At 37.4% G+C, this 17,752-nt stretch overlaps 4 protein-coding genes across 8 annotated transcripts; 2 read left to right on the top strand and 2 right to left on the bottom strand.

Moving 5' to 3' along the window:
• Nucleotides 1-7: 7 nt before the first annotated feature.
• On the bottom strand, nt 8-1,595 carry rnaseh2c (ribonuclease H2, subunit C). Of its 2 annotated transcripts, none has more exons than XM_056770160.1 (5): nt 1,539-1,595; nt 772-925; nt 574-686; nt 352-471; nt 8-253 (listed from the first exon to the last, which is right to left on the bottom strand). In XM_056770160.1, the coding sequence occupies exons 1-5, from the start codon at nt 1,587-1,589 to the stop codon at nt 230-232; spliced, it is 462 nt and encodes a 153-aa protein (XP_056626138.1). In that variant the 5' UTR covers nt 1,590-1,595; the 3' UTR covers nt 8-229. The 2 variants fall into 2 exon arrangements, with proteins under 2 accessions (XP_056626138.1, XP_056626139.1); XM_056770161.1 differs by lacking the exon at nt 1,539-1,595 and adding an exon at nt 1,091-1,229.
• On the top strand, nt 1,192-3,672 carry trmt12 (tRNA methyltransferase 12 homolog). Its single transcript, XM_056770159.1, has 8 exons — nt 1,192-1,437; nt 1,548-1,603; nt 1,697-1,868; nt 1,940-2,138; nt 2,282-2,432; nt 2,514-2,623; nt 2,712-2,869; nt 3,136-3,672. The coding sequence occupies exons 2-8, from the start codon at nt 1,551-1,553 to the stop codon at nt 3,514-3,516; spliced, it is 1,224 nt and encodes a 407-aa protein (XP_056626137.1). The 5' UTR covers nt 1,192-1,437; nt 1,548-1,550; the 3' UTR covers nt 3,517-3,672.
• Nucleotides 3,673-4,520: 848 nt separating this feature from the next.
• sytl4 (synaptotagmin-like 4) lies at nt 4,521-12,251 on the top strand. 3 transcript variants are annotated; one of them, XM_056770213.1, is made up of 17 exons: nt 4,521-4,656; nt 6,490-6,621; nt 7,062-7,277; nt 7,440-7,549; nt 7,835-7,961; nt 8,498-8,632; nt 8,706-8,814; nt 8,899-8,995; nt 9,231-9,331; nt 9,419-9,511; nt 9,592-9,770; nt 9,967-10,060; nt 10,634-10,795; nt 10,883-10,988; nt 11,074-11,182; nt 11,266-11,477; nt 11,690-12,251. In XM_056770213.1, exons 2-17 carry the CDS (start codon nt 6,506-6,508, stop codon nt 11,830-11,832), a joined length of 2,109 nt encoding a protein of 702 aa, XP_056626191.1. In that variant the 5' UTR covers nt 4,521-4,656; nt 6,490-6,505; the 3' UTR covers nt 11,833-12,251. The 3 variants fall into 3 exon arrangements, with proteins under 3 accessions (XP_056626191.1, XP_056626192.1, XP_056626193.1); XM_056770214.1 differs by having other exon boundaries at nt 4,546-4,656; nt 6,487-6,621; XM_056770215.1 differs by lacking the exon at nt 4,521-4,656 and adding an exon at nt 5,085-6,364 and having other exon boundaries at nt 6,461-6,621.
• On the bottom strand, nt 11,962-17,234 carry srpx2 (sushi-repeat containing protein X-linked 2). 2 transcript variants are annotated; one of them, XM_056770217.1, is made up of 10 exons: nt 16,797-17,234; nt 15,286-15,363; nt 15,006-15,197; nt 14,674-14,850; nt 14,384-14,507; nt 14,176-14,297; nt 13,425-13,604; nt 13,146-13,279; nt 12,931-13,052; nt 11,962-12,684 (listed from the first exon to the last, which is right to left on the bottom strand). In XM_056770217.1, the coding sequence occupies exons 1-10, from the start codon at nt 16,864-16,866 to the stop codon at nt 12,660-12,662; spliced, it is 1,224 nt and encodes a 407-aa protein (XP_056626195.1). In that variant the 5' UTR covers nt 16,867-17,234; the 3' UTR covers nt 11,962-12,659. The 2 variants fall into 2 exon arrangements, with proteins under 2 accessions (XP_056626195.1, XP_056626194.1); XM_056770216.1 differs by having other exon boundaries at nt 11,962-12,707; nt 16,797-17,225.
• Nucleotides 17,235-17,752: the final 518 nt, after the last annotated feature.

The raw sequence follows: 17,752 nt of genomic DNA, 5'->3' as shown, positions 1-17,752 counted from the left end.
AAAATAATAAAACAAGACATTTTAATAGTTTGATTATCATATTACAATCTTATTAAATTGTGACATTCTTACTCCAACATCAGCTCAGTTAAAATGTTTGTCAATACCATAAGCCAGTAGGTCCGTGTGTGTGGTTCTGTCTGGCAAAAAAGGACATCATTTCACATTTATTATTTGTAACACTGTACTTGAAAAGTAGGTGGGTGTCTTCCTAATAAAACAAAGACTGTCACTTGTCAACTGGTCCATGTATCTACAAAAAAAACATATAAATTAATTAATATTGCATGTGATTTACATCACTTTAACAAAAGTTGCTTTTAAAATACCATGTTATGAAGTGTTACTCACTGCCTCTGCTAGCATAGGCCATTCCATTGCCATCACAACTCCATCATCAGATGTTGGCGGTGTCTCCAAATTCCAGTATGTGAAATTATGGAACACTGAAGACACTTTGACTATTCTGTCCTAAAAGAAAATGTCAGCAAAATACACAATTATAACGATCACTTTAGTATAATTTTGATAACTGTAAGTTCCCAGTAAATGAAAAAATAAAGGACAATGCACCTCTTGATCTGATGCGGGCTTCTGAACCTCCTTCAGCACCAGTCCTGTGTATCCTTGTGGGCAGTTTAATTCATGTCCCTTCATCCCCCGACCTCTGAATGACACGGACACTTCTGCAGAACATAATATCCACAGTCTTTATCTGGCAAGATGTCAAAACATAATATGTTTTAAACACTTTAGTGGTAAAGGGCTAACCGTGTTTGCGTTCCTTCATAGTAGGAGTGAAAAATGCGGAGACCTCAGCAGGTCCGTCATGCTCTATTTCACAAGGTAACAGGTGAACCTGAGGTTTGTCCGCCTGTTTGATAGAGTCAAGCTGGACAGATGTGACACAGCTGTTTGCAGACATCTATTAAAACAGTGGGTAAAGTGTTTAAAAGTCGTTTCTGCTTAAACTGTGATTTGAATGAATTCAGGTACATACAAAAGTTAGTATGACATTTAAAACGTCCATGTATGCAGAAGAACAATGTTTATTAGTCATTAAACAAAAAACTACACTTCTCTTCCTTACCTTGTGCAGCTTCAACACTGTTTACAGCGTGATATGTGTGCTGTGATTGGACAGACAAAATTCCTTCGGCAACATGCGCACGTTTTTCGCGGTAAAAGTTGAAATATGCTGCCATCTATCGATTCAGGGAGGTAATCAGTTTCATTGTTTATTATATATTATTGTCGTTATTATTATTGTTAGTCTTTAAAAACGCAGTAAAACCATATGAATATGCACTTAATTAATAAAACCCCAACTCAATTATTTTATTTTTTCACTGCCCTAACTTCTGTTTGCAAACGTGTGCAACACCAAAGACTTCCGACTAGAAACAAGCAACCGTCAAGTAACGATCTCCCTCTAAGGCGAGTGTGTTTCGTAAAACATTGATGCATGTCTGACAGCTTTTGATGCAAGTTTGATGTTTGGTTAGATCAAGGAAATATTTTCATGTGCTTTCTCACACCTCTTGCAGAGAATGGTTGTAATTCCGTGTTTGAAAGTGCCGCAGCGCCATGCACAGCTGTACAAGTAAGTTAAAACTAAGTTAGTTTGTATTTTTGTGTTTTATTTATTAAGATGTTCATAATATTTGGTATTAATATTAATCGAACTGTTTACCAGGAAATACCTGCAGTCACAAGGTGTTCTGGAGCTTAGATACTGCACTCAAAAACACTCAGACGGAAGTGTAACCTTTCCAGTGGTGGCATCGGTTATGCCACGCCTTGATCTGGTGGCACTAAAGGAATATGTAGGACAGGAGGACAGTTTTTGTGAAATCGTTGATATACAGGTATGCATATATTTCTGATCAGGAAAGAAATTGTTAATAGATACATCACAGGTTCTTTTTGTTTTTATAAGGCTCCCCCACTATCAAAGAAGGGAAAAGTTAAGTCTTTCAATGAGAGGCTGATAGAGACTGCAAAGTCCTTGTTAGTTTCCAAAGGGGAGTCATGGAATGTTGATCTTGAGAGAGATATCCCCAGTCGATGGCAGTGCCATGGAGATATGGTCCTCTTTGGCGACAGTTGCTTCTCCAATATAATATGGAGACAAATTGGTGAGTTTAAACTTTAATATGTTGTTTTGTGGTTTCTCTATTTATTTCTAATATTGTAATATCATAGTTATTGATGCTTTATTTTGTAACAGGAAGCATTCCATAGATAAAACATGTTTTTTCTCACTTGTGATTTATTTTAGGTCCTGAATTCTGGACCTTGGTTGCCCAGATCCTGGGAGTGAAACGTCTAGCACAAATTAAAAAGATTTCCCAGGATGGGTACCGCACACCCATAGTGACAATGCTTTTAGGAGACAGCAGCTATGTAACACACGTCGATAACCACATCCGGTAACTCATAGGATGTCATTTTATGTCAAAAGTGTTTTTAAAATATGAAATTTCGACTTATTTGTCTGCCTGAAATTGTAGGTATGAGTTTGATGTCACCAAGTGCATGTTCTCTTCTGGGAATATTACAGAGAAGATCAGAATAGCCTCTTTGGACTGCAGTGGAGAGACTGTGGTTGACCTATACGCAGGTAAAGGGAATGCTGTGTATTAACCATTCGAGACTTTTTTTGTTTTTAGTTGAAAATATATATGCACAATCTTTGCTCTACTGTTCAGGGATTGGCTACTTCACTCTCCCATATCTGGTACATGCCAATGCTTCACATGTGCATGCTTGTGAATGGAATCCAGATGCCATAAAGGCTCTTCGCAGAAACTTGCAGATCAATGGTGTTACAGACCGCTGCACTGTCCATCAGGGAGACAACAGACAGGTGAAGATTATATTCTGTACATTAAAAAACCAAAGAAAAATTTGTTTAGTTTCATTGTTGACTCTAATAATGTTATTTCCTTAAAAAAATGTCCATCCTGTGAATTTATACCACATAAAAGTTAACAAAGTAACAAATAAAGCAATGTTATTTTTAACACAAAAAAGGCTTGAGGATGCTACCATACACAACATACATAAACATGTCCAAATGTACAACTGAAATAAATGCAGTACTATAAATCTGTCATTGCACATTGTTTTTAGCTTCCTCTGAGTGATCTCGCTGATCGTGTGAGTTTGGGCCTCATTCCGAGTTCGGAGGAAGGTTGGCCCGTGGCATGCCGCCTGCTAAAGAGACGCACTGGAGGAATACTGCATATCCACCAAAACATCACAACACCGTTGCACCATGAAACACCTGAACATTCATCTGCTATAGATGTTGAACAATCACCTCTGAAGATCCAGAGAGATATGGAAGTGAGGACAGCCTGGGCTAGAGAGACTGGCAGCCGCATCTGTACACTGTTGTTAGACATCACTGGGGACAAATGGAGGACAGACATCAGACATATAGAACATGTTAAAACATACGCACCTCATATCAGTCATGTGGTACTGGATTTGGAGTGTAGACCTCTCTAATCAACACATACACACATTTATAGTAAAATATATATAATTATTTTAATGAAACCCTCAGTCTATAAATATTCTGAGCTTTTTTACCATCTGGTCACAGATCTTTGCGCAAGAAAGAAACTTTTATTATGACGTAATAATTCACCATTAAATGATTTTAATTTTGTTTCAATAAAATCTGTTATCATATGTATAGTATAAATTGGAATATTTCATTGAATCTCTTCAAGTAAAGAGATTTATGGAACTCCTAAAACTGTTCAATTTTAAGAGCAGACAAAATAAACAGTTCTATAAGGCAGAACTAAGATGGAGCACAAGGGTCTAATAGTTGACATGCATGAAAGGTTTATTTTCATATATGTGACCCTGGATCACAAAACCAGTCTTAAGTAGCACAGTAACATTTTAAGTAAAAGCCAAAAATACATTGTATGGGTCAAAATTATAGATTTTTCTTTAATGGCAAAAAAATCATTAAGTAAAGATCACGTTCCATGAAGATATTTTGTAAATTTCCTTTCCTAAATATATAAAAACTTTACTTTTGTGAGTGGATGGCCTGCCACAGTTCCTCAGAATAACAACTTGTCAATATTTTGATTTTTTCATACTCTCAGATTCCAGAGTTTTAAACGCGTGTATCCATTTATTGTCATATCGTAACAACCCATACATCGATAGAAAGCTTTACTTTTCAGATTATGTAAAATCTCAATTTCGGGAAATTGACCCATAAAGCTGGTTTTGTTGTCCAGGGTCACATATTTAAATTATTTTTACATAAGCAGTTCATTTCCCACATAGAAAAGATAAGTTAATTTAATGTTGAATCGATGCTTAATTGGTTATTCTCAACATTGATTCAACACTAAGTCAATTATCTTTGCTTTCTGGGTTTGGAGGGTAAAGGAATATGGATTTATTTAGCAAAAGTATCTGCATCGACACAAGAGGAAACGCTGATGTTTGCGCGCATCGCGAACGCGCACCTGTTCCACGGTGTGGTCGAGTCTCTGACGCGCAGGGCTGCAAAAGCAAAGTTTGCTTACGTTCCTTTGGGAGCTTACTGGGCAAAGCATCAAGTCAGGGAGTTTGAACGGTAGGAACAAGTGAAAGGTTGTGGGAAATCCTGCTCTACCGGTAAGTCACAAAAATCTTGCTCGTGAATTTGAGTAGAATTGTAACGTTTGAGTTGTGTTTACCGCAGAATGTGTTGTACAGAGACACGTTAGTTCTTTCTACTTGTATGCACTGTTTGTTTGTATTGCGCTTTAACACAATGCTTCCTTACAAGCTAAAGTTAATAAGTTTCTCTTATTATTTCATTATTCATTAACTTTTTCTCTGTTACATATAAACTCCAGTTTGTTTATGAATTTATCTTAAAGAAAACGGTAACATTTTGTGTTTTATTTTCTTAAATGTTACCTGTCGTTGCCTTAACAAACAAGAGCAATATTAGCGTTTTGATAAGCTACGTCAGTTTGTATTGTTATATTTGTCATTTATATTAAAACAGACACTTTTATATTTAGTTGATACAAAGTATTTTGTGTAACTTTGTGTTTTCCACAGCGTTTCTAACAAATCCTTTATCAGTAGCTGCTGTAGGAAGGTCAATTCACATACGGCACTCGTTTTAATCCTCTCTGTTTTCCTCAAACATTTAAAGAATGAGGAAAAGTTTGCCATGGAGGGTCATGTTTTGTTGGACATGGACTAAACCAGTTTTACTTGAAGGTTGCTTGAATATAATGTTATGTCATTTTCTCACACTTTTGCCAGTTAGATTCTAATCAAATTGAGTCAGAATCATTATAAGTACATCATTTATAACAAACTAGGTTTGCTAAAGATCTCCACCCATGGCCGTGTGTCTTTAAAGGGCGATAACTCTTTGTGATAAGCTTAGTGAATGTTATTTTTCCTAAAGGCATTCCATGGCTCTGACTCCTTACCCCTATGACTTTTGCCCTTTAGCTGTTTAATCCCAAAAACATCAATTTCATTCATGTGCAGTCCATCATTTTCACCGGCAACAAATCCAAACAGGGTTCTCATGCTCTCTGTCCATGTCACACTTTTTTTTCATTTTTGACCATTCACTCAAATGTTTTCATTTCGTAGACACGTTTTCTTTTTTGTGCCCAACTGCCCATGAGCAAACCTAGACGGCATTGTTTTCTTATGTCCTTCAATTCAAGATGGTTGTTTTGTAATTTATTATGATTTAATTCTGTGGGTGTATTCTAGAAATATCCGGATTTTAATTTTTAAACCATTTCGAACGTTGCATTTGTCAGATCTTTACTTAAGACGTGAGACCGATTTTGTAATATGGGCCCTGATTGTAATGATAAGAATATTTCACATTCAAATGTTTTAGTATTTTTATGCTTAAAAAGCACACTTATTTTAAACAAGGTTGTGATTGACTTCGAATTTGGCATTATGATATCCAATCTGATGTGGTAGATACTTGTGGTAGATACTACGCTTGCCTGCTGTGATATTGGCATTGCTAGCTGACAGATTTGCATGTTGATCTGTATCTCTTGGGGTGTTCTTGTGTCTATATTAATTAAATACCTCGTGCAGGGATGTGTGAGCATCTCTGATATCCACACTGCATGAACGCATCAATAAAGGTCACTCCCTCTATTTGTCATTTCTGCCTTGTATCCAAGACTCTACCCTTTCTTCAAACAGCAGGGCCTCCCTTATTTGTGTAACTCACTATATATATATGTGTGTCCTTTCTTTCCCTCGCTCTGAGTAGCAAAGGACACATTCTTGCTTTTGTATGAAGATTTATTATTGGTTCTTTAATATATTCTTATTACAGCAGGTGATTATGGTTTTTTATGTGAAGAGCATGCATGTTTCTATAATCTGTATGTTTACATAATATGTTGACTTTATGCTTCAAACCCATTTACTGTAGCGGTTTGTTTTATCGTTCCTTGGAAGCAGGATTTGACACCTGAGGATGGTACAGAACATGGATATCAATGTGTCCACCCTGACAGACTCGGAGCAAGATCTGATACTGGAAGTCCTACGGCGCGACGAAGAACTCAGACGCTTGGAGGAGCTCCGTGTGAAGTGAGTTAGAATTTGTCCAGTTAGAAAAATACTAGAAAAAACAGATTCTTATTCTAACAATTTACCAGTCAAACGTTTGAACCAACTTATATTTATTACATTTTAGAAAAATAGTACAGTTTTCAAATCTTTGAAAACAAATAAGGGTAATTTAGTTACGCAAGGCCAGGGAATTTTATACCTACATTAAGAGAATTTTAAATATTTCATTTAATTCAGCAGTCTTTAAGGAGTTTCCAAATTTAAAAAACATTAAACATTTTGCCTGTAGTTAATTTCAAACAATTGCAAGCAATAAGTCATCAGATCTGAACATTATTGAACATAAAAAAATATCCTGTATGTTTTTAAAACATTGTCAGTTATGGATGTCATATGAATGGATGTTAAAATATAAAATCTGGGGAATCTAATACATACAATAATTTGTCTTCTCTTAGGAGGCTGAAAGCAGAATTTTTGGGAATCAGAAGAAAGGGTGCCAAGCGTAGCAGTGGGAAATACAGTGAACACAGCTGCGGCCGCTGCCAGGAGTCCATGAGCCTTCTGTCCCGCAACAGTAGCCAGTGCAGGGCATGCAAACATTACGTCTGCAAGAAATGTGAATCTGTTCGACCCAATGGATCTTGGGTGTGCACAGTGTGTTCCAAGGAGATGTGAGTGTGTACCCCATGCCTCCTAGCTTCCCCTGTTTGGCCTCGGGCCATGTAAAACACTACTATTAAGAGGCACATTTAACTGGAAAACGAGGCCCTTGCTTAATGGAAAAGGTTAATGTTCAACAGAACTTTGACATACTTTTTTTTCTTTTTCTGCAGAGATCTGAAGATGAGCACTGGAGAATGGTTCTTTGATGAGAGAGTTAACCGTTACTCTGCAGCTCCTGGACATGTTTTAGTCCGAGTTTCCCTCAGGAAGAGGCCTGGAAGTAAGTAGAGGAAGCCTGAGAGATGCCAGAGAGTGCAGTGGGTGGGAAGTAGATTTGTTAAAAAAGCTTTTTTCTTTTTATGTAAAGGAAAGCGAGATAGAAAGAGAGAGGGGGATGTAAAAACGGGGATTAGTCTTGTTACTCTTGTTTAATTGAATTTCTAAATGTTATTTCTTAACCAATTTAATTGATTTCCTAGACTAACAAAATGCTGTCCGTCTTTTGGGTTTAATCATTATGCATTGCTTTGTTGCCACTTCCCTGTTTTGAATCTCTCTGTTCCAGGTAACAAGCGTGAGACAGCTGGGGAATCACTATTAAACAAATGTGACTTGAATTCTAGCCAGGCTGTGCCTATGCCTGTGCCTGTACCCAAACCTCGACTAAAAGACGTCGCACTAGCAAACAAGAGGTGTGTCATCATGGGCGCTAATAATACAGTCACATGTTTCCACTGATCAAACAGTAAAATGTTTTTTTTACAATGTTTATTTTTCTCAACCATCCTTTAAAATATTTTTGTCATTTACAGGTCCAGTGTATAATTTTTTGAAGGATATATTGACAGAAATGCAATATAACTTGCGTAACTATGTCTTTCAAGATGTATGAAGACCTTACATAATGAAGTGTTATGTTTTTATTACCTTAGAATGAGCTATATTACCTATAATGGCCCCAAGTTGTTTCTACAGTAGATCTAAACGGACAAACTGCTCTACAGAGCGTGTTTCGTAAATATTTGATCTCCTTCGGCATAGAAGCGGAAACGTGTTGACATCTTAGTGCTGTCAAAGGGAGGGGTGGAGTGAGCCATTGGTTGCAATTTGCAACCTCAACGCTAGATGCCACTAAATATCACACAATGGCCCTTTAAAGGGCAGACAGATCAATCTCATACAGTAGAAACCCTTTCATACAATGGTACTTCCTCCATTTTTCCCTCAGCTCACCTCTTGAGCCTAATGATGGACTTGATGTTCAAGAGCAACAACGTAGTGAAACAGAATCAGCCGAGATTGCCAGTCTGGGCAGCAACCACACTGAGACTGAATCATCACACAATACCCCCCAGATGCAGAGGTAAGACCTTAGTCAGAGATGCAGAAATCCATGACTTGATGTAAAATGTAATGTAAACATCTGATTTGCATAGAAAAGAGGAAGTGACAGCTAAAATTAGTCCAGCAGGCTCCACAGTTTCCAGCCTGGCAGCCCCTGCTAACACTGACATCCCTGCAACCTCCACCCTGACCAATGAGAGGGTTTGTTTTTATTTCTCTTTCGTCATGTTTATACTTTTTTAGTCTGTTCTCTAACATATTTAACCATTCTCAATCCAAAATAAGGCGTCTTTAATTCATCACATCAACGCCTTCCCTGACTCTCTGCAAGACGTGGATGGGCTTTTTAAGAAAAGTGTCAGAAGAGTGCACAAACTATCAGGTAAAGTTTTAGGAATATATGCCAGATTGACTTGCCTCCATTAAAGGAATAGTTCACAGAAAATTCTCATATAATTTATGCACCCTCATGTCATACAAAAGAAGATATTTTGAGAAATGTCTCAGTGGTTTTCTGGCTCTCTCATTGGATCTCATTGGACATTGGGATCAACCCACCGGACATTACATCTACAGAAATGTCATTCTTTGTTTTAAACGAGTGTGCTTCCTTATAGAAATTAAACCAGTGTCCACCCTTGATTTGCGTGAAGATGGAAAATATCCCACTGCATCCTCAATGGGGGACAGGAGCAAGTCAGTTCCAGGTCTCAATGCTGTAAGTTGATTTCTCTTAATCTAGTTAAAAATACAAATTTGAATGCATAATGAGTGACTATACTGACATACCTACATGTTTCATCAGGATGATGAGGAAGAGGAGGAAGATATTGATATTTTGGTGAATATACATAGACTGAAATGCAGCGATGGTCACGGAAGTCTGCGAAGCTCAACGGTAACCCCTATAATACTTTTAATATAATAATGAAACAAAACGGAACGAATAAATAAACTGCAAAAAAATTGTTTTTATAGATGACTTTGGGCAGTACGATGTCTGTATACAGTGAAGCAGGAGACTATGACAGTGTGGATGTGAGTGGGGATATAAACTTCTCTTTCTGCTATGATGAGTCCAGTCAGAGTCTGTCTATTCTGGTTCATGAATGCAGAGGACTGGCTTATGCTGATGCAGCAAAAAAGAAATGCAACCCGTAAGTGCGCCTCCATACAGTTTAAGCCAAAAACTGATTTCCATGTGATTTCCTGAGAGAGTCTTTGTAGGAGACTTGAGTAGGAGTTGTTTTCTATCCTTGATTCATACTATTGGGTGCAGAGGGAAAATCACTCATAGACAGTTGCTGAACTCGGCCCACATGTTCATTTTTCTTCTCTGGTCACATCATGCAGGTATGTGAAGGCTTACCTTCTCCCAGAAAAGGGGAAGAAGAAAACCTCTATCAAACATAACACCGTCAACCCCAGTTTTAAGGAAACACTAAAGGTATGGAACAAAGTCCCCTGGAAGTATTTTTGAGTTCATATTTACATTACACTTTCCATACATTTCCATAGCTTCTTCACATTCTGTATATTCCCTGCTTTAGTAACAGTCAATAAAAACGCTGAACTCCTGGTTTCGTAACATTAACACCTGTAATGGGTTACTGTATCACCAGGTTGACTATGTCAAATATTGGTTTTAATGTTTGCCCTGTTTAAACAAGAGTAAATACTGTGCACTGCACACATAAACACTGTACAAACTGCACAAAGCACTTGCAACTGTACATTGTAAGAAACAATAGGTTAAACATATAAATAACACATCTGTACACTTTTAAAAAATATGTTGTTTTTCGTCTATATACTTAATTTATAGTGCATTATTGTTTTTATTTAATTCTCTTTTTTTTCTATATTAATGTATGTTTGAACCTTGTGTACACTATCTTCTGCACTAAGCTCCAAGTCAACTTCCTTGTGTGTGTAAACACGCTGCTTCATAACAATCTCCAGCTTGTCATGTTATGTTCCTACCTCTTTGTTATGTCTCTTTTTTTCTCTTTTGTTTTAGTATTCTATCACTCGCACCCAGCTGCTGACTCGCAGACTACAGCTCTCAGTTTGGCACTATGACCGTTTTGGCCACAATGTCTTCCTGGGTGAGGTTGAGGTGTCAATGGACAACCCTGACATTGAATCAGGCCATGAAGAATGTATGGCACTCAGAGGAAAGGTAAAACTTCTGTGGAATAATTGTTTCGGTAACTGTTTTTTTATGAAGTATAACCTTTAAAAGGTTACGTTCTGTTTGTCTTCCTAGGCTTCCACCGCAGCATCTCCCTTCGATCAATTCAGAGGAGAACTGGCGGTTTCACTGAAGTACGTCACAGCAAATACGACACATGGAGAGAGTCCTAAGAGGAAAAGTAAGAAAACCAGTTTGTAGATCTATTAGACAGATCCCAACTCCAGTTTTATAAATCAACATATTGTCTTTTCACCCAAATGAAGGTAAAAAGAGCAAAGCGGAGGAGGATTCTGAACTGCACGTGTTGATAAAAGAGGCCAAAAATCTGAGCGCCATGAAATCTGGACGCACGTATGATTCCTTCGTGAAAGGGTTTGCAAACAGCTGTTTAATTTCCTCTTCTTTTATTTTGACAGCTTTATTTTTTCATTCATGCTAAAAAAATTATCCCTCAGGTATCTGCTGCCATCCAAAAACAAAAACCATTCAAAGAGGAAGACTCAGGTAGTGAAGAAGACATTGAACCCACATTACGACCACACGTTTGTGTTTAAGGATCTGAACCTGGAGCAGCTGAAGGACATGTGTCTAGAGCTCACCGTCTGGGACAGAGAGGCTCTCTCCAGCAATGACTTCCTGGGAGGACTTCGTCTAAGCTTAGGAGCAGGTTCAAGCAGATGCTCTTAATATAATAAATGTTTATTTTAAGTTAACAATAATATTAGTTGTTTCCTGCTTAGATCTGACTCAACTCAACTTTATTTATATAGCGCTTTTTACAATTTTCATTGTTACAAGCACTAGATGTATCAGTATATTCAATTAAAAAGCACTTCGGTATATTTTGCATACTAAATAACCTGAAACTGATGTTTGCAGTGACTGTGAAGGAAGGAAAGTCAGAGTGGGTGGCAGACTCAACAGGGGAGGAGATCTCGCTGTGGCAGAAGATGATGCAATACCCAGACTCATGGGCAGAGGGCACTCTTCCACTGCGCTCATCCATGGGAAGGGGCAAGTAAGAAATTGGTCGGATTACAAAGACAAGGGCGATTCATTCTGTTTATACGTGTTGCCCTACAACACGCTCAAGTTTATAAGAATTTTAAGGGTTATACGTGTTTTGTATTTTAACAAACGTTCAGACAAACTGAAATGGAAAATGGCAGTATGCATTTATTCATTGTATTTATTTCTTTTAACTGTTGTAGCTAAATGGATTTTTTTAAACACAATATAATTTCAAATGTATGTCCACAGTAAATGCTTTAATTAAAATAACACTACCTATAAATGAGCACTTATATGTCCATATAACAACTTGATTTTCATTTTAAAGTAAATTTTGTCATTATGCTGTATAGTTTACCATTGTGAGCACACTCTTGTTTGAGCTACACAAAATTACCATTATACAATAAATATTCAATATTTTAAACAATCCATACTGTGTGCTGTTACTGGATCACAGATGTTTGAGAATGATTGATTTAGAATTATATTTATTTAAATATTTGCCATCCGCCTGCAGATTAAAACCAGACTAATTCACATTCTGCATACACTACAGCTCTATAGTGTAGTTTTAAAAGCATATTACAGTTGAGATGTCTTTTGCCCCTATAAGCGGAAGTTACTATCACATTGAGGAAAACCCACCCACCAGATCCCCATGCCTGAGAAGCGGGAAATGATCTGGGGTTGATCTGATATAAATTAGTCACAGAAGTCTCTGTTCATCTCAAGTCTCTCCCGTTCCTCTTCTGTAAGGAGATACTCCTCTGTGTATGTAAACAGCTCATCTGGGGTGGTGGGGTTAACAAAGCGCTCCCGATCCACACCATATTCGTCAACCAGCACCATAGTGAAATATGCTGTAGAGATATAAAGTGCCTGTCTGTAAAAAAAACAATTGTTTATTTTTTCACATTTAAATAAGAAACGCACATAAACGGCAGAGGTCTAAAGATCGTATGGGATTTATCAAAATAAGGCCTGGTTTTGATTAGAAATTAGTCAATATGCTGGAACTTGACCATGTGTTTGTAACATTGCAGTTGTCAACTGCTAGTATCGGAACAGCAAAGTATTTATCAAGTAAACACATAAAAGGAAGTTACCTAAGACCCTCTACGACCTCAGAATCTAGACGTTTTTCTTTGATGCGACCCACTGCTCGAGGAGGAGTTCCTAACAGCTCGATCACAGTCACATGTCGCAGATCCAGACCACACTCAGCCTTCTGTGTCGGAATCATAGATGTGTACATTGTAACACCTAAATCTTTTTATTTGTGATCTTTTTGTTTTAGTTTGTTAGGAATCATTTGATGTACCTGCAGCAAAATGTTTTGAAGCTTGTAGCGTTGGTTAGAATTATCTGGTGTAGACACAACCAGTAGCCGTCTTTTTTCATAAAACTGATCAAGCAGAGCTCCAGCAGACCTGACATCTGTTTTTATGTTCATTGCTGTAGCAAAATATCATGCAACATTTAGAAAAGAAAACTGTTGAAATTAAAAGCCATAATATAATGACCATATCTGTATACAAAACATAGTTTAACGCTGATATTTTTGAAAATTATTTAAGTTAAAAACACAATTGATACTCACAAACACACTGAGCTGCTTCATCAGACCAGCTACGGTTGAGCTGACAGACGCGAGTCTCAAACCCCATCCTCTCATATCCAGGTTCACAGTGATATTCGCAAATAGCACCATAATTATTGCCATCAGATGAGCAGGTCAGATAGCCATGCAGAGGAGGTTTTAACTTTGGACATCGTCTCACTGAAGGCAAGAAAAGGTTAGTTTAAGAATTTGTGCCACAGTATAAAGAATGTTAAATACTATGAAACCATATAGCCAAGAAAAAAAAGACCTTTTTAAAATTGTTTTCCGTTTTCCTGAATATACTGTTTATAATTATGTGTTTGAGTAAAATTGTCGTTTTTGTATCATTCTGTGAACAATATCTCTCAAATTTTAAATAAAAATATTGTTTATATTTGCATTTATTGGCAGAAAATAGGTCAAAATATAGGATGCTCTGTTTTTTTTCGGACCTCAAATACGGCAAAGAATTCATATTCACTTTAAAGCAATACAACAGTAATATCTGTACGTGTATTTAGGAAGAGTTCGAAAACATTTTTCATAATCTCAGTTTTCATGTGTCTTGTCATGCTGTCTGTCTGCAGTTGGATGACTTTGTAACTCCTGAGGTTTGATTTTCTTGAATATCAAAAGACACTGGGCTGAAATGGTCACAATACATAAATGCTGATTAAATTAAAAATTTGAATGGTCTCCTATTTTATGGGACTATATATGCATTCGTCATTGTTTATTTAAGCTATACCTTCAACATGCACTGTAAACTTGCAGGTTGCTGTGTTGCGCGCCTGGTCGTAGGCTTTATATCGAATAACATGGATTCCTTCTGGAAAGTCTGATCCAGATTCTACTCCATTTCTCAAGACCCTAATAAGAAATGATTAAAAAAAAATAAGTTGCTGTTTTGACATACACAGACCAGAGTGGCTTTTGGAAAAATATGGCGAACATACTGCGTCGATCCGTCAGCAGTATCCTTAGCAACAGGGCGCTCCCAGGACACTGTGACAGTTAGCTTTCCAGGTTCTGCTATCTTCACTCTGGACAAAGGACATTTCAGTTTGGGTGGGTCATGATCTGAAACAATGCAATTTTTAGATCATTTTACAATGTTTCCTCTATGGGTTATGTGAGAAAACAGAAGAAACTGATCTGAACAGTATCCAAATTAAACGTTTGTGACTTGTGTGACCCTGTTGCAAAATTATTACTTATGACTGGTCTCCTTTTTTGTTTACTGCACCTGTACAGGTGGGTTCTGTGCCACTCCATTTTCCCTCTTCTTGGCATATACGATACTGATCTCCCTCAATCTGGTAGCCTTCAAAGCAGGTGAAGTCGCACCTGGAGTCTACCACAAAGCCACGGGTACAACTGTACGTACCATGGTCAACCAGAGGCAAAACGTGGCAACGCACCCCTGAGAGATTCAGACATAATATACACAGGAAAACACATGGTTCATGTAAGGATGTATTTTGTTTAGCACTCTGTAGCACCTGGTTAATTACATGGCTTTTATAAATGAACGGGCTAGCGTCTGAGCCACCTTTTATTAGATTTAAATGCACTTACTCCGGCAGACGGCTGTTCCAGACCAGCGGCGGATGGGCAAGCATTGGACAGATGAGCGTCCTAACCGTTTAAATCCTCGATCACAGGAGAGCGAACAGCGAGTTCCAAGCGTGCTATGGTGGCGTCCACCTCGGGGGGAAGAGCAAGATACCTCCCCATGAGACAGTTTAAGTATGTGACACCACTGTGGATCTGATGGCAAAGAAAAAAGTTACATATTTTTTAACTTTTATTTCACTACTTACTATTAAGCAGTTTGTGGGCCATATTCAATACTTACGTTTGTAATCTAACTCAGGGGTATAGTAAGTCTCCTCCTCATGCACTTCATTATTGTCATTGTTGCTGGAGGCAGAGCCTGGGAGTAAACATTTTAAAAGTAACCTTATAAGTCCCCATTAAGACTTCCAAAAGATTCAAAGCATTCCGAAGAATCAAAACATTGGCAGCCAAATCCCAGCAGCAAATGAGCTGCATCATCAGTATCCTGTGGCCTCAGAACTAGAGAGAAGTTTTATTTTCCATACAGCACAACCGCCATCATCATTCTTTCCTCTCACACGCGTTTTCCAGTTTCACACACATAAACCCCTGTAAAGCATTTCTGGGAACGTTTCAATCTATAACTGTAACATTTTATAGGAGAGGTCCCTTGAAATAAAACTTATCTTATTTTATCCATTTATTTAACTCAACATGTCAAAAAAAATCTAGTTAGGACACAAGTTAGGATATTTAAGAAACAATGTATTTGATGCCTTAAACGACCATAGAGATATTATATACTGAAGTAAAACACTGTTTAATGTTAGCGAATCTAAGGCTGAGTTCATTTACATTAGACTGTGACAGACATGTCTGAGCAAATAAGAAGCTGATTACAATACATGATTATGGAAAATAGTCACATGTGTGAGGCTATGGACAAAATCTTACTTTTAACAGATTTTAACGTTCAGAATTTGTTCTTTATAGACCCAGAGACTGACTCAAAAGTTGTAACATACCCAGACTGTGACTCAACATTCATCAATACACAACTGCACTGTTATGCCCTGGAAAGCATTATGTGGCTGTTCTTGAAGAAACAGTGTTCAATTTGTGTAAAGAAAACCTAGTGCTAGTGTGTGGTACCAAATTCAGGTCTTGTCAAGTCTCCACTTGACAGCCAAATATGTTCAGGTCTCTTTGATTTTATAAAATATGTGAATACAAATTTATAATCAGGCCATTATCCTTACTGACATAGCCTTAGCAGTACAATTTTTATATATGCATTGCCTCCAGAGTGGAATAATCGACCCAAAGGTAATTGCCTGGTGTTTAAAGGTCACGTTAGGGCACTAACACAGCTGGAGAGCTGTCATGCACTCAGTCATTAACTGGGTTACTGGGCTACTGTTAAGATTGTTCAAAAAGACTGTTTCAAATGCTTAAAGGACAGGATGAATAGTGAACCATTTTGATAGTAAACACGCTCTTTAGATGAGTAAACCAAAAGTATTTTTTTCAGACTCTATGCTCTTTTGCCAGTACTTGACTTTTCTAAGCTAAACAAGGTTTTGTGACTCAACGCTGCAATAAAGAACTGATCGATAGCACACAACAGCTTTAAAATATAGCCTACACATTCAAATCGTTTCAAAAGCTCAAAGTCAAACAAAATCACGACTTTAAAACAGATTTGTCTCCGTTATGCTTAGGAAAATGTTTTTGCATTATAAACAAAAACAGCATTATTGTGAAATACAGTATTGTCTGATAATGTAAAGGAATATAAAGATATCTTACCTTCAGTGAATTCTCCCAGGGTCTGATATATGATAGACAGTTTTAAAAGGAAAACGTACATGTGTATCATTGCATTAGATTTCAGGCGGAAGTGTGACTATAAATGTTCTTAGATAGCAGCTGTAACTGTACTTTGAATATTTTGGTAAGTCTATAAGAGAAAAGTTCGTATAACTCCTGCCAGAGGATACGCAGTGATAAAGCGACGAGCGTCTCTACAAAGTCTGAGCGCAAATAATCTTCCGCTTGTCGATCTTTAAATCCCTCATAGAGGAAGAGGCAGGGAGGAGGAACGGTGGCGTTTCTGATGCCCCTCTTTCCCTGCGTTTGGGATTGCGCATGTGAGCGCTCAAACACATTTGAATACAGTATATGAACGCTATAGTTTCATCATTTCGAAAGCCAAGCTGACCCAGCAAACATGGTCGGCCTCATGTAACATTTACACTGAGTAAAAACAGAGCTCTTTACAAAAAGAAATCGCACAGACCCAGATATTCAAATGATAATACTGGAAGAGCATACTTAAACATAGAGTGGGCGGATACCTCGACGTGGGAGGGAGCCAAGTTTTTTAAGTTCATTCTCATACAGTGTTGGGTGTAACTAGTTACTGAGTAATTAGTTACTGTATTTTTATTACTTTTCCCTTGAAAAAGTAAAGTAAGGGATTACTCATATGTTTTCTGTAATTTGATTACAGTTACTTTTGATGTAATTAAACTAAATACTTTGTGAAATATATGCGTGTGCAATAGTGTAATTGACATCAAAATTCAAAGTCTTACTTTAAAATCTGTGCTCACATTTGTAATACTTTGGTCAGGTAATAATATTATTTATTTGAATGAATTAAATAAGCCCTTTCATGTCTATCCTTGAATCACTTAACTAATCAAGGTTGATGTAGGATATAGAAAGTAATTAGTAATGAGTAACTAAATACTTTTTGGACA

Source organism: Triplophysa dalaica, chromosome 16 (assembly GCF_015846415.1).
Source record: "Triplophysa dalaica isolate WHDGS20190420 chromosome 16, ASM1584641v1, whole genome shotgun sequence".
Classification (NCBI taxonomy): domain Eukaryota; kingdom Metazoa; phylum Chordata; class Actinopteri; order Cypriniformes; family Nemacheilidae; genus Triplophysa; species Triplophysa dalaica.
The sequence above is the reverse complement of the archived record's forward strand: the minus strand, read 5'-3'. Positions and strand labels throughout refer to the sequence as shown.

What these genes read in the sequence shown, in the direction of transcription:
- trmt12 (XM_056770159.1), top strand. Translation starts at nt 1,551, where the DNA reads ATGGTTGTAATTCCGTGTTTGAAAGTGCCGCAGCGCCATGCACAGCTG. An exon ending in CACGTCGATAACCACATCCG is followed by an intron (nt 2,433 to 2,513) that starts GTAACTCATAGG and finishes CTGAAATTGTAG; the next exon opens with GTATGAGTTTGATGTCACCA. An exon ending in TGTGGTTGACCTATACGCAG is followed by an intron (nt 2,624 to 2,711) that starts GTAAAGGGAATG and finishes TCTACTGTTCAG; the next exon opens with GGATTGGCTACTTCACTCTC.
- rnaseh2c (XM_056770160.1), bottom strand. Translation starts at nt 1,589, where the DNA reads ATGGCGCTGCGGCACTTTCAAACACGGAATTACAACCATTCTCTGCAA. An exon ending in ACAACCATTCTCTGCAAGAG is followed by an intron (nt 926 to 1,538) that starts GTGTGAGAAAGC and finishes CTGTTTTAATAG; the next exon opens with ATGTCTGCAAACAGCTGTGT. An exon ending in TATGAAGGAACGCAAACACG is followed by an intron (nt 687 to 771) that starts GTTAGCCCTTTA and finishes TATGTTCTGCAG; the next exon opens with AAGTGTCCGTGTCATTCAGA.
- sytl4 (XM_056770213.1), top strand. Translation starts at nt 6,506, where the DNA reads ATGGTACAGAACATGGATATCAATGTGTCCACCCTGACAGACTCGGAG. An exon ending in CCTCAGGAAGAGGCCTGGAA is followed by an intron (nt 7,550 to 7,834) that starts GTAAGTAGAGGA and finishes TCTCTGTTCCAG; the next exon opens with GTAACAAGCGTGAGACAGCT. An exon ending in GTTTTAAGGAAACACTAAAG is followed by an intron (nt 10,061 to 10,633) that starts GTATGGAACAAA and finishes CTTTTGTTTTAG; the next exon opens with TATTCTATCACTCGCACCCA.
- srpx2 (XM_056770216.1), bottom strand. Translation starts at nt 16,866, where the DNA reads ATGATACACATGTACGTTTTCCTTTTAAAACTGTCTATCATATATCAG. An exon ending in TGAAGCAGCTCAGTGTGTTT is followed by an intron (nt 13,280 to 13,424) that starts GTGAGTATCAAT and finishes ATTTTGCTACAG; the next exon opens with CAATGAACATAAAAACAGAT. An exon ending in GAGGTCGTAGAGGGTCTTAG is followed by an intron (nt 12,708 to 12,930) that starts GTAACTTCCTTT and finishes TTTTTTTTACAG; the next exon opens with ACAGGCACTTTATATCTCTA.